This window comes from Chinchilla lanigera, unplaced genomic scaffold (assembly GCF_000276665.1).
Source record: "Chinchilla lanigera isolate Chin_1 unplaced genomic scaffold, ChiLan1.0 scaffold00009, whole genome shotgun sequence".
NCBI lineage: Eukaryota > Metazoa > Chordata > Mammalia > Rodentia > Chinchillidae > Chinchilla > Chinchilla lanigera.
Genome location: NW_004955410.1, coordinates 23,039,960 through 23,064,411, shown reverse-complemented (window position 1 = coordinate 23,064,411; position 24,452 = coordinate 23,039,960). Strand labels below are relative to the sequence as shown.

General features: G+C 36.8%; 1 protein-coding gene across 1 annotated transcript in view; it reads right to left on the bottom strand.

The window, feature by feature from the left end:
- Itgb8 (integrin, beta 8) overlaps positions 1 to 24,452 on the bottom strand; it is an 87,318-nt gene that overhangs the window by 34,780 nt on the left and 28,086 nt on the right. Inside the window, exons 2-4 of the mRNA XM_005377365.2 lie at positions 17,699 to 17,784; positions 11,798 to 11,972; positions 886 to 1,132 (exon numbers count right to left, since the gene is read on the bottom strand). Of these exons, the coding sequence (XP_005377422.1) occupies positions 886 to 1,132; positions 11,798 to 11,972; positions 17,699 to 17,784 (508 nt within the window). The remainder of the gene's footprint in view (positions 1 to 885; positions 1,133 to 11,797; positions 11,973 to 17,698; positions 17,785 to 24,452) is intronic.

Genomic DNA, 24,452 nt, shown 5'->3' with positions numbered 1-24,452 from the left:
GGTGAAGCATGTTCTATTTAGAATTAGAATTCCAAAAAGCTAAGAAAAAAGGCCTTATAAGTTGTAAAATGTTCACTTTTTTGTTTTAAAAATCAAAAAACCAACAAAACAACAATGAAGACAAAATCAAAATAACACAAAAATAACAGAAATGACACATGAGCTCAAAACAAAATGATAGGAATTTACAGTGGTTGCTATATTACATACTGTTATCTTCAATGAAGTGGCTAAGTCCACTAGACATAAGAATGTAAGATTGATCAAACAATCAAAGACAGTAGCAAGTAAAAAAAATTTTAAAAACCATTGGAAATGACACAGAGCTTCACCATACAAAATGGTAGGAGTTCAACAATGGTTCTTATACTGCATATTGTTTTCAGATCAGTCATTCTAATTACCAAGTTTTTGTGGTACCAAGAACTGAACTCAGGACCTTGAGCTTGCCAGGCAGGCACTGTGCCACTGAGCTATATCCCTGGCCCCAGTTGTTCATCTTTTGACTTAGTAGTTGCATCAAAAGCAGCATAATTATACACAATCATATGCAGTGATGGAGAGACTCATTATTGGCAAGAAAGATACTTTAAAATGTATTAAAGCTTAATTCAACAATTTTGGAGCAATCATCAAGGAGGAACACAGAATTTCCACCCAGGTATTTATGTACATAAGGCCCGAGTGTTGAAAGATTATCAAAAGTTACTAATATGAGGTAGGGTGTTTCGTGTATGTGATGAAAACACACACTTCCTCCTCAAATGTTTTTGACTCTTATTTAATAAGACAAAACTATAAAACCCAAGTTGTTTATATAGGAACAAAATGAAATTTCATGAGACAAAAATGCATTTAGTATCACTCACACCTAACATTACATACCTGCATTGATTATGGATCCTCTCTGGGTGGATGCTGATGTATGGAGAAACAGTTTTATCAACATAAGAGCCAAATCCAAGGCGGAAGTCCTGGGAGAAAAATGCCATTTTTCTAGATAAATCATTTCCAACAGAATTTAATTTTTCTATGTTATTGTGCATTGATGCTGATACATCAACCAGATAATAAAGATCTACAGGATACTTCTTCAGAGGATGAATTTTCATCATAAAATTAGCTTCAGCTCCTAGTTCAAAAGAAGAGGAAAAACATCATGTAGTTTTCATTGGTATATATCTCAGGATTAGCTGTCAAAAAGTTGTATTTTAGAATCTAGAACAAATACTACACAGTTTTACATTACAAGGTCTAGAAGATTCTAGAATAGCTGTAAGGCATTTCAAAAGCCAATTTAGTAGTCTTCATATTTGGCAATGCATATCTCACAATTTTATAGGTCAGACAGGGATAATAACAAAGGAACCAGCTCAATGTAAATGTGATAGGATGTCATCACATAAACCATTGCCCTAAGTTGCTAAAAAAAAACACAGTGCAAAGCAGCAAGCAGCTTTCTGTTCCCTACAAGAGTTCAGGCAGCTGTGCTTGTGGAATGACTCCAGGCAAACTAGTAAGATACTTAAGACTGAATATAGACATTGATTCTTTTTTTTTTTTTTGAGTTCAAGTATATTTACATATGAGATATGAAATCTCTGGTACTGGGTAGTACCTTAGGCTTTACAAAATAATGAGTATTTCATCATGAATTAGCTAATGAGAAAAATGGGGTAAAGAAAGGTTTCCAGTGGTGGCACAACAAAGATCTGGAGAATATTTGTCCTACACAAAGTAGGGACACAGTACATATATGTAGCAGATGGAGTACAGAAGCAAGGCATGAGGCTTGAGCAAAAATGACTGTGTTGGAAGAAGCACCCTAGTGAGAAATGTGTGGGGAGTTTCTCAAGGACAGCTGTCTGCGATGCAGTTTTATTTAGTTTTCTGTTATATTATCATTTGATACATGGACCTGGGTTATTCCCTGAGGGCCCTACAGAGTTGGTAGATCTGTTTTCAATTTAAAATATAGTGGGAAAAGTCATCTATTTATAATCTGTGAGTTTTACTTTTTAAACAATAAAGTAAATGCATTTGAAGTCATAATTATTTGCCCATGGAGAACTTGTTAAATGGAAGGTATTTTTACAAATTCCAACTTGAATACATAATTGGCAGTCTGAGTGCTTTCTGAGGGGACTTCCCTTGTGGACCGAATCATAAAGCACTTAAAAGTAGCAATATTTTCTTTTCAATTATTTCACAAATCAGATGTTTTCCAGTAGAATCACCTAACCTACAAAACAGTAAACTTTTAAAGCTATAACTAATAACAACAAGAGAAAGAAGTTAAGCACTGATGCCTGATTTTCTGTGCAGGAAACTTCTTTAGTGTAATTTTCCCAGTTTGGCAGCTTAGGAGTTTGGAAGCAGCATATGTAGCCCAGCCCTACCTGTTTCTTCACCCCACCCCTTTCGGAGCTGAGCTGCCTTTAGAAAATGTTTGTCCTGTTCAGCCTTGGCGCCTCTAGTGAAGACATCTATCTGTAGAAGTGGAAATGTAGGAAACTGCTATCCAGGGCAAGCAAATGAGAAATATGCACAGAACAAACTGAGCAGAAGAATTCACATAGAGGGGCTTAAACTTTAATGTATATGTCAGTGTTCTTTTAAATTTACAAGCTGTGTAGTTGTTTCTTTTAACTGTTGACTTGGACGTATGGCAAAAGGCCTTAGGCACCGGCCACTTAGTACTTTTATCTTGGTGAATCACTGCAGTTTATGAGGGTGCTGACTAGGGATGAATGGCTGGCTGTAAGAAGCAGCAAACATTCAGAATATTGTGCAGGGGCATCAGCAAAAGTACGGTTTGGTGACCTAAGCAAAAGTACAAAAGTCTGTGTAGCATCAGCAAAATCACAAACCTTGGAGGCCCAAGCTATTCAGGGCCCTCCAGCCAAGTGTTAGCCACACAGAGGACCTCAGCAGACACCACCTGTTCACAGCCTACAAGCAGATTCTGCTCTCAGTGGCCTCCTTGAAAAATAGGCTGTGAGGAAGCTTTGTCAAATGGTCAGGGCACAGTAGCCTAAGCATGTAGGCTACTGTGGTTTGATTCTGGATTACCAAGATGCCAGCCTTAGCACAAGTACCTGGATCTGTTGCAGTCCTCAGCATGGGCAAAAGTCTTAGCAAGATAAATTTTCAGTGATGGAGGAAAAGAGAATCTTTCCATACACAGGTCTTTTAGTCATTGCTGGAAAGAACAATAAAATACATTGCAAGGCCCCTGAACTTCTGATGAAGTTTAAGCTTTGAGTATCAGCTCAAGATATGTAGCCTTAAATAGGCTGGTCTCCAATTTTACTATATTTGCTAGAAGGAAACTGAAGGGACCAAGCTTGGATTACCATGCCTTGCCCATGAACTTATTTCCCACAACCTCAAGCTGGCTTTAGATTGGATAATTACATGAGAGAAAAAAGTCTTGAAGACAAGGTTTCTAAGCAATAGTATCCCACAGGAAGAGACAGTAGAAATGCCTTCTGGCAAAATGGATAGTTCATATAGGAGTGCCACAGAGGGTTCAAAGGCTAGACATAAAAACTATGGAAACTTAGACATAAAAAATTGATTCCTAGAGAAACATCTAAATATATGACTTAATAGTGTGTCTATCACCATTGTGAAGTTATTAACAAGATAGCTATGCCTTTGATGCTAGTTTTAAAAGCTAGCCAATTGTGTTTGATAGATTTTGTTTATAGATTCCATAAAACAGGCAAGAAATAATGGATAGATCTAAGAAAAAAGCCACTGTTAAGCTTCTAAATATTATCAAGTCTCTGCCAGTGTCTTTAGGAACTGCCTTTGGACTGGCGTACATTCTTAGTTCTGGAACATGATTTGGCCTTAAGGAGGTACTAAACAGCTTGGGGTTGACTATTCTTAAATTGGGTCGGTATGGGCCTGAGCTATGATAATTTAGTATATCCCATTAACTTTAACATCTTTTAAAAATGAGACCTTTAAGGTCCTTCAGTGAAATTCAGACTGCATTAAGCTGTTAAAACGTTGGAGGAACTATTAACCTCCATTTAAAAATACTTAAGGTTTAGCTTAAGGAAGATCTCAGTCTCACTGGGGCATCAAGAATCCATATAGATACTGGAGATAAAGCGGATTCAAAAGATGGGGATGAAAAACTTTAGGTTTAAATTTAGAAAAACAACTCACATAGATAATTTGATATGGGACTTCAATTCCTTTGAACATTCACTTAAATATTTGTATGTTGCATATCCTTTAGTTTTGATCAAAAGATTCTGAACTTCAAATTTTTCGTGATGCTCAAAATGATGTGAAGTTTTTGTTGCAATTTTGGAAATTTTAGCATTTTATTATTTGAATATCTGAATAGTTTTGTACAGTCTCATTATAGAACCAATACATTGGACTAGGCCATTGGAGTGAGAAAGAAAATGAAACATGAGCATTACTTAACACCTGAACATCATTTCAGGGTGTTGAGCAAGTCTTCACTTTGAATCAGCAGGCCCAAGATTGCTACCAAAGGAACTATTTGGCAAAATGATGTGGCAACAACAGTGGAACTATCCTGAAAACCACCACATTCTTCCCTGAGTGAAACCATACCCTCAGATTCATCCATTGCTGACTGGTTCTATCCAAATGTCTAAAATAAAGAGGTTGGGAATGTTGGTGAAGTGAGGTAAATCTTCCTACAAGAATAACCCTCCAGAGTTTACAAGGTAATTTTACTTTTAAGAATTTCATTAAATTTTTACAATTTACATTCAACATATGTCTATTATCACTTTAAAAATATCTGGAATATTCCAAGCATCAAGTTTTACTGGAGTTACGTTCAGTGGGATTTTTTTTGTTTTTTTTTACATTGATAAGGTTAAACTTGACTGGAGTATATGGTCCAGATTTTCAGCTGTAAGGTGCCATGGCCTAATGTTGAGATTGGATTTTAATAACGGATATAAGTCAGCATGTTCTTTTTATTTCACATGAAGTTAATTATAGCTGCTCTTATCACTTTAGGGGTTTGAGATGCTAGAGATAAAAGGTGGTGATGACTTTATTCTTGTTTCTCATATCTTTAACAATCATAGAAAATAATGAGTAATTTTCTATGATGAGAAATGAGATTCTGGTGATGACTCAGTTCTTTTTCATTTCATGTTCTTTTTTGTCATGATGCCAATACTATCTTCTTTTCAACAGCTTTATAGTTTTGAAAGACAGGTAAGAGTGAGTAATCTATTTGGGTATGTGTTTATGTGGATTTCTTTAAAGTATATTCATATTCTCTTGGACACAGTACTTCCCCATTTTCCCTTTTTCCCCTGAGATTTAAATCACAAAATCGGTATATATTCCTATGCATTTAGTTCTTCACGGCTTTTTCTTGAGTAATTCCCATGGTATCCTCATTTGTCTTCCTCTGTAGTCCCACTTCCCTGTGGTCACGGTCTATACCACAGAGTCTGTCTTTTTGAAGCTTCAAATTACTTATGTCACTGTTGGCTTCAAATTTGTCAGTAGCTCTCCAACCATAGCTAGTGTTCACTAAACATGGCAGATTAAGTAAAGTGCCTAATAACCTCGACTCTATCTGTGTATTTAGCTCTACCAATACAAAACTGCATGTAGATCCCTACTTACACTCCGCAAGTACATATTCCCATGCCCTGCTTCTGTTCCTTCCTCTGCCAGTGGTATCCTAACCTCCCTTCCTCATGTAATTCCCACTTCAAGGCACTGCTCAGTAATCTGCTGTTTTCTGGACTGGGCCAATGTCACGCCCCAGTGTTTCCATGGCAATTTCCATATCATTATATTTACCGTATACATAATCATGAGATTCCAGACAAGGCATCTTTATCTTCTGCTAGTAGCTAAAAACTACAACAAGAGATAGTTTTGTAGAATATTTAGCATAGTATTTGGTACATGTGTGTAAATACATGTATGTTAGTAATTATTACCACTATGATTCCTAGAGTAGAATCTAGTCTAAAGTAGCAACATAAGGGTAAGAACTGTTTCTTCACCTCTGAAGCCCTGTGTTTGGGGCATGCATAGCCACTTACTAGGTAGTTATTTAATAACTACTCTGTGCTTGAAATACACTTTGGCATGGTACTTCAGAAGGTCCCAGAAGGAGGTGGTATCTAGGATTTCTGTCCCACAGTGCAGGGAGTTTAGAGTTTCTTTCAGAGGAAAGAGTATCATCTGGTCCCAAAATGTTCGTGGGGCTACACGTATTATCTCCAGGAAAGCTCTCCCCTCATATCTTCTCCAATTCTGAAGGATCAGATCCCTATTTCCTTCAATTAACTTCAAAGGCAAGAAGTAAGTCGCTGGCATAGAATGAGAAACAGGAGTTGGAGGAAAGTTGATGACCTACTTCTAGCTATTGCCAGTGACTGGTTTGAGCAGCCCAAAGAAACAGGGTCAGAATGAGCTTTAAACAACACAAATAATGATGTGAGTGTCTCTGATGTACTGGACATTAAGAACAGAGAATGGAAAAGTGTTCTGCATAAGATGAAATTGAAAAACCGTAAGAAAATGTAGAAAAATGTAGGAGGAAAAAAGAGAAGCTGATGTTTATTTATAATATTTGAATAGAAGAATGAAAGGTTCCCCCAAAGAAGATTGGTTCAAGACAGCAAAACACAATCTTTAGCCCATTTCTAAATAGGGGTGGAGTCGGGGAGGTTGAATGGGATACCAGGGGCTGGAGTTAAAATGCTGACTATTTTTTTTAAAAACTGACATGAAGAAAGTACAGGCATCTTGCAAATATTTACATTTAAATTTAACGATACCAAATTAAAGAAATTTTTCTTATAATATTAAAAGGAAGCAAGTGTGTGACATTTTTATTAAGGTACAGCCTTATACTAATATTTATCACATACAGTACATTGTATTATTTCTGAATTAAAATTGTCTCTCTTCTCTTTAGACATTTCCTTCTCTTCTATCTTTCTACAGGTTTCAACTCAATGTTTTTAGAGAATATCAAGTAGGATAATTTATAGGTAAATCTTAGGGAAAAATTAATGATTTATAGCTAAATTTTTTAAAAGGCAAAGTTTAAGGAGTGAGAAGTGAAAGAAAATGTCATTTTTCAGCCCCACTTATAATATTCAATTTTAAGTCCTACAAGTCTTCTTTAAGGAATCTAGTCCGTGTATGTTCTATTAAAAGTATTCACAGTGAATTAAAAATTGAGAGATACTATATTGCATGGCATGAATTTTTATCCGATAGGAATATGGTGATAATTTATAGGTAGATCAAAGTTAATATTAGAGAATAAATATATTTTATACTTTTGCATAATGTCAAGTCCTCAACTCTTGTATGTCTCAGTAAAATACTTTTATCTCCTGAAGTCTTGTTCTACATCTCTGGAGTTGGTACAATACAGCTTGTATTACACTATGCCCCCAAACTGGTATTTCTTTGATGTCAGAACTCCTTGTTCAATTTTCAACTTCATTTAATAAGTATTTGCTACAGATGGGGATTATAAAGTACAGCTCTTCCATGACAGAGCTCACAGTTATGTTGGAAAAATTGTTTATACCCTTTAGACAGTTAAGCTAATTTGCATACAGTAATTCAAACAGTGAGAACTTGAATAAGATCAAGTGTCATAGCGAAACAAAATTAAGCATTTCTCATTTTATTCTGTTACTCCTTTAATCTCACCCATACTGACTGCACTTTCTGTCTCCTATTGATGTCTCCAACTGAGCTTCAGCAAGTAGTCCCACTTTGAAATGAACACCAGCCCCTCCACAGGGCTACTGTTTCCCCTCCTGAGGTACTTGAGGCAGATTCCAGGAGTTCCCCAGGGCCCACCCATCACCACCCCTAATGGTTCCACCTTCCCATCCTCTCTCACATCCATCCAATTTCCTCCTGCCCCATGAGCTCCACCACTTCTTGTCTACAGCACCAAAACCATTTCCCAGGTGCTGAACTGTTAATCTGTTGTTTCAGAAGAACTAAACCATCCTACGTCATATATCTACAAGAGGGAAAAAGCCAAATTCATCGAAGCGTATACATTAAACATAACACGTGAGCGGGAAAATGTAACTCAGTTTTCAAATCTCAAATGTTTTCAAAACCTAAAAGATGAATGACAGCGAAAAGGAAATAGATACTAGGAAGCAGGGAGATAGATCTTTCTCAGAGGGGAAGGGAATCAAGAAAGAGAGGGAGGGATGAGGGAGCAGAGAGAAAGGGATGAAAAAGGCCTTGAGCTGTGTTACATCTCCCGACTCCCCACAAATAAAAATAAAACTGAAGAAATGAGCAGGATATTTGAAGGTAAACTCACATTTGTTAAAGGTAAGTAGTACATGATAAGCTTCTTTTATGATAATCTGCTGAAAGTTAGCATTTTATTAATTTATATGAAATAAAGATGATGTATTCCTTGAACGTTTGAATGAAACATTCCTTACCATGAAAACATTTAGAACTAAGGCCTTTAGGACATGTTTCTTATTAAGGGGATGTTTACAACTTATAATTCTAAACATTTATAATTTTTAAGATCTATGTACTTTTAGGTTTCTTATGAATTGATTTTGGACATATATATTTTCCTCAAAAGTTATCTATATTATCAAGATTTAAACATTTTACCACTTAATGGGGGGGTTTATATTTTCTTAATATTCTCTTTTTGAATACTTTTTCCTGTGGTTATGATTTACATAGCTAGGCTGTTTTCATTCTCTTTTCTTAATTAGATTTGCCCATAATTTATTCATTTTATTGGACTTCACAGAGAACCAGCTCTTGAATTTTTAAATTAATTTGGGCTTTTTATTTTGCATTTCATTAATTTTCTTGTTTGTATTTTTATGTTGTGAATTCCTTCCCTTTGTTTTTTAGGGTTGTTTTATATTTGCTGCTGCTATTTCTCTGGCTCCTTAGTCTATCTGTATGCATTCTTCTTTAATAGTAAAAGAATTTAAAGTTTTGTGTTTTGCTGAGAGTAGTTTGAGCCAATTTTGATGCATTTCCTTATTGCTATAATTAGTCTATGACTGGAGGATTTTTTTTTTTGTCTTTTTGTGACAGGGTCTCACTATGCAGTTCAGGATGGCCTTGAGCTCACTTTGTAGCCTAAGCTGGCCTCAAACTCGCAGTAATCCTCCTGCCTCAGCCTCCCAAGTGCTGAGATTACAGGCATGTGCCTCATAGTTTTATTTATTCTTGCAGAGAGAATTATTTAAGAGAGGGTTTTCTTAATTTTGCTGGTCTTTAATTATTTTTAATTTTGATTTCAAAATTTATTGCACTGTGCTAAGGACAATAGCCTACAAAATTTATTTATTCTTCGGAAGTGAATTTTCCTGCCTAAAATATGATGAATTTGAATATATTTTCTATGGACTTTTAAAATGATATTTTATATATCAAGTACTATGGACTGAATTGTGCCTCCCTAAGACTTATGCGCTGAAAGTCCTAATTTCTAATGAGACATATTGGGAGATGTGGCCTTTTGGAGATAATTAGGTTTAGATGAGATCACGAGAGTAAGCTGGTATCTTGATCTTGGACTTTCCAGGCTTTAGTATTTGTAGCCTTTCTAAAAGTATGAGAAAATATACTGCCATTATTGGTGCCACCCGGTGTATGTTGTTTTGTTGACAGCCAAACTAAATAGGAATGTCTAACCTGCAGATAGCAGCCGGCATGTGACCCTGGAGAGATGTTAGGAATATGACTGTGCAAGACTGTAGATTCTTAGTATTATTATGTAATTGTCAGAGATGTTTTTCATGGCTTGATTCTATAGTGCTGGAGTTCAGACTCCACAGCAGACACCTGAAGGGTGTCTAGGGGAGGGCATAGTACAGTGCTAACTCCTCCTCCTGTGCGTATTACATAGTTGAGATAAAACCCATATGTGTAATAGATTTAACACATATAGTTTTGTCACTTATACATTTGTTATATTATATATTTTACAAGTAGCCCAAGACAATTCTACTCATTGTGGACCAAGCAAGCCAAAACGTTGGACACCCATGAGCAAAGACATCCAGTTTACTGATTAAGTTGAATTGTTCTATTGTGCTATATGGCTTCTGTTTCTTTCACCAGCAAATATTAAGGGATGCTCTTTAAAGTTCTGTTACTATGAAAAGCCTGTGGAAGGAAAGTGAAGAATGGAGACCCAGGAGTGTAGAACACTGGAAGAAAGATCTGTGCTAAAGATGAGTAAATATAAATAACCTGACATCAAATTCAAATGTGCTCTAGGGAGCACACCTGAGTCAATGCTGAAATATAACTGAAATATGTGTACACTACTGTTCCTTGTTAACACAGCCTGAAATGGGCAGTGGCTGGATTAAAAGTTTGAAGACTCTTGGGGCTGAACAGTGGGAAAGTTACCAGATGAAAGTGCTCCTGGGGATACGGAAAGTTATAAGAAATTAGGGGATTTTGAAAGAATCTAAGAGAATGCAGATAGATCAGAAAAACTGGGATATTGAACCTATTAGAATAATAGGAAGACAAAAAATCATTAAGGATGGTTGGGCAATTATAACATAAAAAAGCTGTATGTGTAAAAGAGATTCATATGTATTTATAGAAATATCGAAGGACAGATTTTAGCGAACATACTACAGGAGAATTAGGGAAAGAGTACATAATTCTCTCTCTGTCTCTCTGTCTCTCTCTCTTTCTGTCTCTCTCTCTCTCTGAACTCAATCATGCTATTTTTTCTCAATGAAATGTGGCAAGAACCACAATCTCACCAACCTAATTACTTGAATGTTTGTGCATCCCTTTCCAGCTGTTGCTCACGTGTGTCCATATTGGGCTGTGTTATTATTTTATATGGTGAGGAGTACAGTTTTAATTGGAAGCTGGGAACATGCCTAGGGCCAAGACAGAAGTGGATTTTGTTTTTCTGGTAATCAAAGAATCTGGATGAAATAGGTCTGCATTTGGAGTGGGATGAAGAATGTGTCAAGATTGATTATATTAAAAATTAATGGCAGGACAGGGCCACCCACAATGAAATAATGAAAAGTTAAATGTGATTTCATACTGCTTTAATGATTGCACTGAACCATCTACTGCATCTAATCAAGTGGTGCACACTTGCGTACCTTGACCTGTCTTGCTAAATGCAGTTCATGCACTGGAACACTCTAAATGTGGAGGAAATGAATACTTCTCCAGAGGCCTGCAACAAGTATCAGACTGTAGGATACACAGGCTGGAATGGGAAGGATCAGAGAACTAGAGAAGAAAAGCTGCATCTTAACCTCAAGAGCCATCACAAACCTGCCCAAGATATTTATGTGAATAGTGAACTTCAAGTTTCTGTTTAAAAGTTCATCACAAAGGCCATAATTATTTAGTTTAAATCATGTCTCCTACTAATTAATTGATCAGTGCACCCAATAAATATTATAGAGTTCTTACTACATGGCAGGATTTTGCTAGTCACTGGGGGGAGAGAGAGTGCAATGAAACATATTTCACTTCTCCCAGAGCTGGAGAAGTGCAGGAACACTGTAACATCACAGTGGGATCAGGACAGTTAATTATAACATCATTGTAGTCAGGTCTGCAGAGTGTCTGAGGTCATACAGTGAACTCTATGATAAAGACTCAAATTCTTATTTTTTGTTTCTGAGCTCAATATGATTTCTTCTCAAGCAATGCTGCTTGTTACATGTATTAGATATAAGCAATTTAATATGAGCTGTATTTACAAATTAAGAATCATAATAGATTTATTTGAAAATCACCAAACCTGGACGCAGTTGGATTGATACTTCTCCTGGTGTCACCTGGGTATTAATTTCATCTTCACTGGGTATTGTGACACGTACAGATGGGTATTCTATAGACTCCACTGAACAGCCTTTGGTTATTAAATTGGAAACAATATCACAACGTTCACTTCTTGATCCACCTGAAATGAAATCCTGTTTAAAAGAAGGAAAATCACTGATTTTTTTACTGCATATCATTTAGTTATAATTAAAAAAAAACTAAGAAAATACTGCCAAGACACCATTTCCAGTATAGAATAAATTATGCAACTGTTTAAAATAGCTGCATGTTTCTAATAAGAGTGCTGGCAAATTTATCATAAGTAAAACTTAAAATGTCTAAATCTCATCTAAAAAGAAGAAAATATATTATTAAAGGGGAGATTTACACCAAGCACTTTTAGTTAACTGAGCATTGTAAAATTACACCAATTTAATTCTTTCCAAATATTTACTTTAGAAAGATAGATCCAAAAGAATATTTAACCAAAATAGACCATTTGGTGCATCCAAATGTGACTCTCAGTTCTCAAAGAATTCAACTGGTATGTTTATTATATATTGTTATGTTTAGAATATGAGAGAAAGTCTTTAGAAATCATATGCCTAATTGAATACTGAAAATTCATAATCGTAATCTAATTCCTTAGGCCATCAAATTACCAGACTTTTTATACATAAAATAGCCTGTAAATGATTCAATAAACCAAGGAAAATGCTTGGGATGGGATGGAAAGATGTAAGATCAGAACTCAAATTTGCTGACTCTGGAACTGATTCTAAAACTTGCACTATCATTCAGCATTGAATAGCTAATAGCTATCCAGGAGCCATGCAAGTAATCTCAAATTAATGGAGTAAGTTTTAATTTATCCTCAATGAGAAGAAATGGATATTTTAATTTTTCATACAGACATTCTGACTTTTCCCTCAGAATAGAAAGTGTAGTGAAAAGTATACATATATATTTTATTTTATTTTGTTTGTTTGTTTTGAGACAGGGTCTCACTATGAAGTTTAGGCTGGCCTTAAACTCACTCTGTAGCTCAGGGTGGCCTTGAACTTGCAGTGATCCTCCTGCCCAAGCCTCCCAGGGGCTCAGATTACAAGTGTGCACCACCACACCTGGCTATGTTTTGCTTTCTATTTTGTTGCTGTGAATTATGTGGGATCTATGCTTATCCAGAAGCTTGGTGTTTGCTCTGTGCTCTTCATGACAGTTGCTATTTTGAGCCATTAGTCATCATTTTTCCTGTATTTTTGATAATTCAGAGAACTAGGTTTCTAATCAGCTAACCATTCAGTTAAAGCATGTTGAATATTTCCTCAGGGACCAAAGTTTGTCAGGTGTGTGAAATATAGCAAGGCAAACTGAGTCTTTATCATCAAAATCAATAGGACATGGGTGATTTTAGTCCTGAATCAGGTAAATGTAATTATCACGAGAACTGAGTTTAGAGAACTACAGAATGCCAAGAGTTATACAGATGGGACCATCAAGTGTGTATAGACATGAGTGTTGAATATGAGGTCGCTGATTAAAAATAGGGACATTCTGGCATGGGATTATGGTATATAAATAATGTGGAGTTCTTTAGAGAAAGGTGGCAAATAACAGCTACAGCATGAATCACATTCTTCCCGAGAGCTGCAAGCTAAGTGGAAGACTCATTTCTCCCAAACGTGGGGAATATTGAGAGTATGTGAAGCTTGGTATGTGTTTACTCATTCATAACTCACATGACTTGATACAGACAAAGGGCCATAAGCATTTTACAGATGTAAGCGCCCAAATATTTCAAGTAGTAGAAGAGGAATAATGTGCAAATAGCTTTAAATTTTCTCTTCAGCCAGCCAGGGATTCTATTATATGTGTATACAGAATGGAGAAGAAGGACGGGGAGGTTAATTTACTGTAACTATGCAGCCATCTTTTTATGTAATCTTGAAACATCAAATAGTTTTGCTGAAACTGTCAAACTATTCTCAATTATTTTGCAATGTCTGAATCAGCATGGCTGTTTTTACTCTAGTATAAAAACGAACTCAGGAAAATGCTGCCAACAAGCCAATTAGGTTTGAAAAGGGAAGAAAACGCCCATGGCATCAAACTTAAGAGTGGAATGCTGCCCTTACCCATTGTGGCCTACTTTTCACTTTGTATAAAAGAAAAGCAATTTGAAACCGCACCCTTTTAATTTTTGGTCTTTTGTGTCATTTTAATGTCTTCTAATCTTTATGTTTTACCTTTTTCTACAAGAAAAACACACACAGGCAACTTTCTGCATCTAAAACCTTGTTGAGAATGAAAAGTCCAAGGTAAGGTCACTGTGGCTGGCTTTTTAAAATTATTACTTTTATTCATTTTAATATAATGTTCTGTTGATATAAATAAAACAAGCTTTTTTCTCCAATTTCCTATCTGAATCTTTTGGACTTCCAAACACTGCATCCTGCACAGAAGTGGAAGATCCCTGTCATCCTCCTTTCAACACTGAATGTCTTTCTTCTCATAGTTTAGGACAGTAGGGGCAAACCTATGACATGTGTACTGCAATGGGCTGTTTGTATCACTGAACATTTTAGGTTCACTATCACTGATTTAGGGTAACTATCCCCTGAAGTTACCCTCTGAACTTCTGTGATACCCTGTCTTAGTTACTTTTCTCTCATTGCTGAGACAAAATACCTGATACCCAGAATTAAGGAAGGAAAGGTTTATTTAGCTCACAGTTTGTGGAGGTTTCAGTCCATACTCAGCTGGCTCCAAGGCAGAGTGGCACATGGCAGAGGGCAACAGTTCATGGCAGCAGAAGAGAGCAAAAGCAACAAGAGCAAAAGGGACGAGTGGCAGCAAGCAAGCCTCTTTCCCTCCCTTATATTGCATGCATGCAAGCTACCTATCCGAGGGTGGGTGTAGCCCATAATCTCAGCATTGGACCAGGAATTAATCATAAGCTCTAGAAGCCTGCCCCATGACTGCATGAAGCTTTAGGGAGGACATCCAGACACAAACCATAACATACCCCGTGAGATGCACCAGCCAAGAAGAGAGTTCTAGCATAGGTGTTAGCAAGAAACATTAACCTAGGTAATATTGATAAAGTCCTTTCTATTATAATTATCTTCTGATAACTTTTATATAGTGTAAGAAGAAAGAGAAAATAAAGGATATGGAATGGCAAATTAACATGTTGCATGAGAAAGCAAGCAAACTCAGCATACGCTGTGTAAATTTTTTAGTGGCTTTTTTACTTTTGACAAATTACATAGGCCAGGTTTATTTTGTTACTGTTCTCATTATGAGAAAAGAAACTTCCTTGTCCTTCCTTTTACTTCCAGCTTTACTAGCTGAGAAACAATACACCAAGTGCGTCTGTGCTTCAGTGATGGGTGATCTTCCAAAATTCAACAATACATTCTACCTGCTGATGATGTCAGTTTAGAGAGCAGGGAGTGCACAGCTCCTTCTTTAGTGATGTGGAAGATAATGGTGGCCATGTCCAAGCATGTATCTCCTGAGGTTATACTATTAACCCAGGCAATGTTCCTTGTTTTCTGAACTACACAAAGTCTATATGGTTGCATCTCCCATATCTTAAGCAATGCCTGTGTGCTATTTGCCTCTCACATATTGTTTACTTACATCTTCACAATAGTGCAAGAAAGGTGTCACTAATATTTCTATTTTAGAGGTAGGGAAAACTGAGGTTCAGAGTACCCAGTAACATGTCCAAATTTACACAGTTAAAAACTGGTTGAATTAGGACTTGCATCCAATTCAGTCTCTTTAGAGTCTGGTTTTTGAATACATAAATTAGGTTACATTGCACTGCATATAATATTTAGGGTCATGCACAGCCAAGAGACTTACTGAATGTGTTTCTTGAGGTCCCATCTGAAGGATTTGCCAGCAAAGGACACAGGTTTGCTTCCTTTCCTTGGACAGTCACCTTCCTTCCCCCTTGCCTTATCTTCTTCCATCTGACTACTCAACTTTCTGGGAAACCCAAATCCCTCCTTCTATGGTAGGACTGACTGCTATTCCCAGAGCTGCGACTTTGCTGACTTTTCATGACAGTCAGAGTTGTGAGATGGAGTAGGGGCCCCTCTGAAATCTGCCATTAAAATGAATGACAACTGGGCTTCTAAACCATTGTTTAAATGCTCTTCCAAGCTTCCTGCCCCTAAGCATTTTCTAGCCTAGGTCAGGTGGGCTCAGAATTCAGGGCTCTAAGAGCCTTTCTTGGTGACACAGTAAGACTTCCAAATGGAGTACTAGCTTAGAGCTGGGAAATACCAAGCCATCAAACATTCTGAATAAAGAGAAAACCTATTAGTAAATTCCAAATTTGAGATTACAGGGATGATGCAAGGGAGGCTCCAGGAGTGGATGAATTCTGTCTTGTCTCGGCTAATCAGAAGTGACGGGACTGGATCTGGACATTCCAGAATTGGGCTCTCTGTGGTCTTCATTGCCTGGTTCCGAGGTTTGTGGTGAATCACTTCCTAGTGTGTGAATGACACTGAATTTTCTCACTGGTGGAGCCCAGAATATATCAAAGGCTCTTCCGAGTATAAGCGAGAAAGGGTGACTTGCATTTTGTGTGCGCTTTTCCTGCTTCTGCTCTGATTTGGTTCACAGAAGGAAGTGATGCCAACACCCACCGTCTTTGGCTACTTCTCTGTTTCCTTTCTCTGTCTAGGGGATGGCCCAGAACAAGCAGTAACAACAAAAGGTGGAAGGGTGATGGTAAGTATAGTTGTTGAGTTAAATCAGAGGAGACAAATGCTACAGATTTATCTCCATGTCAAGCAAAAGGTTCTTAAAAACCTATCAGTTCCAGTTCCCAGAAGCTGCATAAATAACTGTACATAAATAACTGTATAATAGCTCAGGCAATTTCATCAAAGAAAAAAAAATCCCCAATTCAGCAGGTTTTTTAGGCAACTTTTTATATACAGGTAGTTCTGATGAAGAAGTACCAACTAAAGAAAAAAATAGGGGCTGGGGATTTGGCTCAGCAGCGCAGGCCCTGCCTGGCAAGCGCGTGGTCGTGAGTTCAATTCCCAGTACTGGAAAGAAACCAAAAAAAAAAATCTGCAAAACAAATTTAGAGCCAAGAAAGGACCAATGAATTACAATTGTTGTACTAAGAATTTTGTCTTGAGGATTTATTTCTCTTGGTAGAATACAAAGATACTAATTTTGAACAATAAACATTTTCTAAATTTTTTTTTTCATTTTTAAAATAAAAGGAGGAAAACATTAACAGACATACAACCTTTATCTAAATTATTCTTCATTCCATGGAATTAAAGAGTACACAATATCTCGTGAATAGGATCATGTGTCAAAGGAAAAGCACCACATTTTTCGTAAGTAAAAAACAAATTGAGGTACAATGTTAGGAAATGGAGCACATGAGTTACCTTCAAGTTTTCAAGTGAAAACAAATGAAATGGATGAATACACTAGCTTACTTTTCTTTAATAAGCAATCACAAGAGAACAATCCAACTTAGGGAAAACCTCACACCTCAAGGTGCGGCATAAATTTCCCACCAAAGCTTGCTGAACTATCAAAAGTTACTATCTGTGTTTGCCAATTCCTTCTATAGGACAGATGGAAAACATAACATGGTTTGCACCTCATTTCAAAATTATTATAATTTTCCCAATAAAAGCTATATTTAATTTTATATTCAGCCAGATATGCTATTTCTAACAGCATAAAATCAAATAATTTTTCGTGATGCTCAGTATTATCTTTTTTTTTTTCTTGATGCACCATCAAGGCACAAAATATTAGGGAATGAAATAATGCTGAAGACGAAGTCAAGTGTGAGGAAAAGAAGAAAGAAAAAGAAAAAGCTCACCTCTTGAACACACCATCCGCACTCTGGACCCAGCTCAAGGCAGCGGGTACATGATGCTGCGTTTGAAGAGACACATCGATTGTCTTCTGTAACAGAGGACAAAGTGAATCCTTAGGGTTACTCTCAGTAAGAAGGCATACAGTTCCAACAAAAATTTACTTAAAAACAGAAACAGGATGAACTTTTGCTTTAAATACATGACATCAAATAATACATAATTTCATTAGAGTTTATGTTGCTTATTCAGATAATTAAACACTAAATCTATTGGAAGAGAAAGTAGGTAAAAACCTCGAAGACATAGGGGTAGGCAGAGAGTTCATGAATAAAAACCAAATTGCACGTGAAACACTTGAAAGAATCAACAACTGGGATCTCATCCTACTGAAAAGTTTCTGCACATCTAAAGAAATCACCAGCAGAGTCAAAAGAAAACCAACAAACTTGGAAAAAATTTTAGCTGATTGTCCCTCAGACAAAGGGCTTCTATCTAGAACATATAAAGAATTAAAAAATTTCAGCCCCTCCAAATTCAAAGACCCAATCCAAAAATGGGCAGCTGAGATGAACACACATTTCTCAGACAAGGAGATACAAACGGCAAATAAATATATGAGAAAATGTTCAACATCATTAGTCATTCGAGAAATGCAAATTAAAACAACACTAAGATTCCACCTTACCCCAGTAAGAATGGCTAGCATTAAGAAATCAACCAATAACAAATGCTGGCGAGGCTGTGGAGAAATAGGAACCCTTCTCCACTGCTGGTGGGAATGCAGACTGGTGAAACCACTGTGGAAATCAGTTTGGAGATTCCTCCGAAAACTAGGTTTAGAGGTCCCATTCAACCCAGCTATCCCCCTGCTGGGTATTTTCCCAGAAGATCTAAAAACATCATATCACAGTGATATATGTGCACCTATGTTCATAGCAGCACAATTTGTAATTGCTAAAATGTGGAAGCAACCCAAATGTCCATCCACCGAGGATTGGATAAGAAAATTATGGTACTTTTATATAATGGAATATTACTCAGCTGTAAAGAAAGATAAACTCGAGGCCTTTATATTTAAATGGTCACAACTAGAGACCATACTCATAAGTGAAATAAATCAAACATACATGTGCAAGCACCGCATTGTGTCACTAGTGTAAAACTTGAAAGAGTTAAGTTAAACTCGGAGGTATGATAGACACTGTGAAATGATAGGAAACCACCGAAGAGTAAAGGGCTTCTGGGATGTGGGAAGAGAGAAGGGAAAGAAGGAGAAATTTTGTATGTATGTATATACAGGATAGATAACATGGTTGTTCTTCTATCTGCTGTTTCTATGCTGAAAGAAACTGTCAATGAGTCTTTGGTTGACCAGTATTGCATGTCTATATCTGTTTTCATGAGAAGCCACTTTGAAGATATCAATATGTAATACAACCACCATTGTTAATTCCCTACCACTTTGGAACTCTGTATTGTCTGTATTGTGCTTGTGATATGTTGTAAAATGTTGTATGTCTGTTAATGTTTCCCTCCTTTTATCCTTAAAAAAAAAAAAAAAAAAAAAGTTTTATAAAATTGGTGGGAGAGGGTAACAAAAATGTGACTTGAGATAGATTTTGGAATTTGGCTTGAATTCTGCTGCCATAGTATGAGATCTTCCAGAATTTTTAATGCATTGAAGTCTTGCTAAATTTCATGTGCTCTGAACCAAGCAAGTACTTTTTTTTGGTTCTAAAGTATTTCTGTAAAAAAAAAAAAATTACAAACTCTATAGACATCAGTCTTAACAAGTAAAGCCATGTTGAGTTATACTGAATGAAGCTTCTGAGAAATGATCTAGATGAACATCTAAAATATTTAAATGGAAACTGATTGTGTTCATATTGACTGTTTTGGTGTGAAGAATATCAGAAACAAACATAATGGCACAATTAAATATTTTAGAAGTGAAATAGTTGAGCTGAGTGAATTGTTTAAGTTAGTGAATTTAATTTCTCAGACTAGATCTCTTTAAGGTCACTAACAATTTACTTTTCCATAGATTCCTGTACTAGAACACATTTTAATCACGCAATGGTGCCAGCAAATTATTTACTTTTATTCCTCTGTACACTAACTACTTTATGTTAAATAAGATTTATTGTTATAGATTTCAGTATGTAAACTACAATATAGAATGAATCACATGGTATTTTATCATGATATTATTGTGAACAACACATCCTTTCCACAGTCTGTCCTTTACCATAAGTGGTCCTAAGGACACTGGAAATCACATCATTCTGCCCATCTCACAGGCACACAGTAAATGAGGTGAACATCCTGGATCGAAGTAACCCAAAAACAAAACAGCATGACAAGAACAAGAGTAATTTCACCAAAGTACGACAGGAACCTGGAAGAAGGGGCTTCCCACTCTGCTTTAGGAACAAAGGCAGGGGCGGAGGGAGGAGGGTGTCTTCATGGTTGGGGGAGCCAGTGACATCTGATACCTCTTTCTATTGTCTCAGTTTGTTTCTTCTAAACTGGTTGTCTGCTTTAAAAATACAATAGTCATTAAAGAAAAGCACGTCTGTGTGTATCTGGGCACATATTCACACAGGGGTGCGGTTGTTCTAAGGGGATATAGAGAATATACCTATCCCAATCCTATTGGCTTCTCTTTCCTTCTCTCTCTCCGAACTTTCCCCTACATTGTGGAATCCAGGATAAAAGAGTTGTTAAATTTGGCATTTTGTGGGTGTTGGCGGTGGGCAGAGAGAGAAAGGGAGCTACAGCAGAGACACTGACGGTGCAGCAGTGAGCACCTGCTCCTGCATTTCCCCATGCCTGGTTTGGGTGAAGGTGAAAACATCCTTTCCTAAACATCTTTGATGTCTTATTATTTAACCTGCATCCCTTGTCCCCTTTGTCCTTGGCTTTGTATCATCTGTTCATATACATTAGCCACAGTTCCACACTGATCTTTATGGAAAGATCTGGCCCAGAATTCCAAGAACTAAAAATAACTAATGGTTTGGCTCCCTTCACTTCCAACTTGGCCACTGAAGTATAAAGTCTCCTTAGCCTAAAAATCTTCCATCTGCCTTGGCCTGCAAAATGTAAAAGTTTTTTAGTCTAAAATACTCAGAAAAGTGAGTGACGTTTTCAGTTTTCTTAGAAAAAATCAATCTATGCCTAGAAATAAAGCACACTGGCAAACTGCCATGGTCTGAGTGCATTCCCTGAGGTTCATGTGCTAGAACTTGGTTTCCAGTGCATAGTGTGAAGAGGTGAGGTCTTCAGGAAGTGACTGGGTCTTAGGTCTTTTCTTGTGAATGGGCTGGGGCCCCTTATGACATGTAACCTTCACATAGTACTTGGCTCTTCTGCTTTTCTGCCCTGTGAAGGCACAAAGCCCTCAACAGACATTAAATATCAGCATCTTTATACTGGGTTCCCCAGCATTCAGATCTCTAAGAAATTTCTGGAAGGCTGGTGATTTAGTTCAAAGGTAGAGTGCTTGCCTAGCATGCAGGAAGCTCTGGGTTTGGTCCCCAGCCCTGCAAAATAAGATAAAGTAAAATAAATTTCAGGGCTTATAAGTTATACAATGTCAGTTATTTGGTTATAGCAACAGGAAAGGACTAATACACAGACCTAATACACAGCTTGTAACAGCTATGAGCCTTGAGCCAAGTGAAACATAAAGGGAGATCTATTTCGGTTCACACTCGACCAAGCCCTTCCCTCAGCAGGTAGAAACTTTAGGACCACAGTCTCATGGAAAGGAACCTGCAGAGTCTTGTATTCTGTTTCTCATGGTTGTTGGATTCTGTCTTAAGTCGACCTGGATTTAAGCTCCTTTTAGGCTCCTACTTTCATAGCACACATGGTGTATAACAAATTAAGAAGCAAAATTATTTCTCTATATTAAATTTCGTTCAAAAACTTCTAGTGTTACCCTTTGTTCTCAAACTGCAGACACCTAAATGTGATGAATGAGAAGGAGAGAGACTTTGGTCCTGTCAATACTTCCCAGTTCCAAGGCTGACATTGCTCAGAGTCTATGTAGCTACAGAAAAAAAAAAAAAATCCCATAAAGGGATGTGGAGGAGGTAGGCTTTGTGGTTCTGCAGAACCGGAGGAGGTCATAAATTGAACTCAGTGGGAACAGTGTCAAACATTATTTCTAGAGAGTGTCATGGCTACACTTCACAGGAGATATGCCAGATATGGTTTGACAGAACATTTAAGGATTTTTGTTTTAATTTTATTCTACAATTGTGGTTGCTGTTTGTTCAGCCATTTGTCTAATGTTGTTTCACTAGATATTCTACCCTTTATTTTCTAGTGTTATGCTTTCTGATGGATAATTTGTTATTGATTCTAATGAAAATTCTTAACACTTGAAGGTGAATGATAGTTTAAAATATATACCTTCAGATTCTCCTTGTGCCTATTTACTTGAGTGCCTCATGGCTCATGTCACTAAAGTGTGTTACCCTGAAAAAGCAGTCAAAGATTTAATGGCCTATTGCCAACAAATGCATGTATTCTAAACAATTCCATTTCTTGATCCAAAAGCATCAGTTTGAGTTTTACTTTTTCCTTTTATGCTACAACTGGACGTAACAGATGGGATGAAGACGTATTGCTGAACAGTTACTGGGAAGTAATTTCTGAACTTCCATAGCACTGACATTTACTAGCTGTGTGCTCTTAGGCTATTGCTTCAATCTCTATGTCTTCATTTCCTCTGCTGCAATACAGGGCTAGCTAGAGCCAGACACAGTGTTAATATGAGGATGAAGTGAGGCCAAGCATATTAGGCAAGTGCTCAGGGCACAGAAGGCATTTAATAAATCAACTGTTATAATGTCATGATAAATAACTGTACTAAATTATGTGTGCTCCTACCCCAAAGCTCCACCAAAAAACTTGTAGATTTAATAGCTGAATTCAGTAGTGTAGCTGGATACAAAGTCAACACTCAAAAATCAATGGCATTCCTGTACACAAACACCCATGGAGAGAGAAATTAGGGAAACAACACCCTTTATGATAGCATTAGAAAAATGAAATGCTTAGGAGTCAATCTAACAGAGGAAGTAAAAGTCCTATACACTGAAAATTACAGCACTCTGGAAAAGGAGATTGAAGAGGATATCAGATAATGGAAAGATATCACTTACTGAGAGGAAGAAAGAACAGCAAAAATGGCCATAGTCTCAATATTGTTGTACAAATTTAATGCAATCTCAATCAAAATGCCATTGGGTTACCTCACAGAACTAGAGGAAATACTTCTAAAATTCATTTGCAAAAACACCTCTGGACAACAAAGTCAAGGCAGGAAGCATCACAATCCCTAACTTGCGATTATACTGCAAAGCTACTGTGATAAAAGCAGTAGGGTATTGGCAAAAAAACAGATGATGAGAATCAGTAAAATAGATTAGGAGATGCAGAAACCATTCAAAACAGGCTCAGCCACCTTATCTTTAACAAAAGGGCCAAGCACGTTCACTGGAAGAAAGATAGCCTCATTAGTAAATTGTGCAGGAAAAACTGGCTTTCCACATAGAAAAGGATCTAAACATTAAAACAGAAACACTAACTCTAGGAGAGAAAACAGGTGGAACTCTTGAAGACATAGGTGTGGGCAAAGATTTCATGAACAAATGAAATTGCATGAGAAATACTACAAAGAACCAACAACTGGTATTTCATCCTATTAAAAGAAATTACCGATAGAGTGAAAAGACAACCCACAGAGTAGGAAAATTTTTAGCCAGTTGTCCCTCAGAGAAAGGACTAATATCTAGAACATATGAAGAACTGAAAAAAATTAGATCCTTCAAATTTAAAGACTCAATCCAAAAATAGGCATCTGAGATGAATACACACTTTTCAGAGGAAAATACAAGTGGCAAATAAATACATGAAAATATGTTCAACATCATTGGTCATTTGAGTGATGCAAACTAAAACAAGGCTGAGATTCCATTTAACTCCAGAAAGAATGGCAATTATCAAAAAATAAACTAATAACTAGTGTTGGTGGGACTGTTGGGAAAAAGGAACCCTTCTTCACTGTTGGTGGGAGTGTAGACTGGTGTAGAAATCAGTGGAGATTCCTCAGAAAACTAGGATTACAGGTCTCATTTGACTCAGGTATCCCCCTTCTGGGTATCTGCTCAGAAGAATTAAAAACATCATACCATAGTCATATATGCACACCCATGTTTATAGCAGCACAGTTTGTAACAGCTGAATCTTGGAAACAACCCAAATACCTATGAACAGAGGAATGGATAAAGAAAGATGTGGGTTTTTTTTTTTTATAAAATGGAGGACTATTCAGCTATAAAGAAGGATAAACTGGAGACATTTTTAGGTAAATGGAGACACCTTGAGACCATGCTCTTAAGTGAAATAAATTGGAAAAATATGTGTAAATATCAATTACCTCTATTATGTGAGAAACTGAAAGTGTAAATAAGGACCAAATTGTATAATAGGTATAGTGAAATAGAAACTTTTCAAAAGAAGGGGGAACTTAGGGAGAGAAAAAAATCGATAAAAGAAGGATAAAATGGAAACAAAGCTTTGTAAGTAAGGAGAGGAAGAGGGGTTGAAAGGGGGAAAGATTGGGAAAAAAAGGGAAACCAGGATATATTATGTACAGGTACTAATTCCCTATGGTCAATGTGATCATATATATATATATATATATATATATATATACACATATGATCATATATATATAAT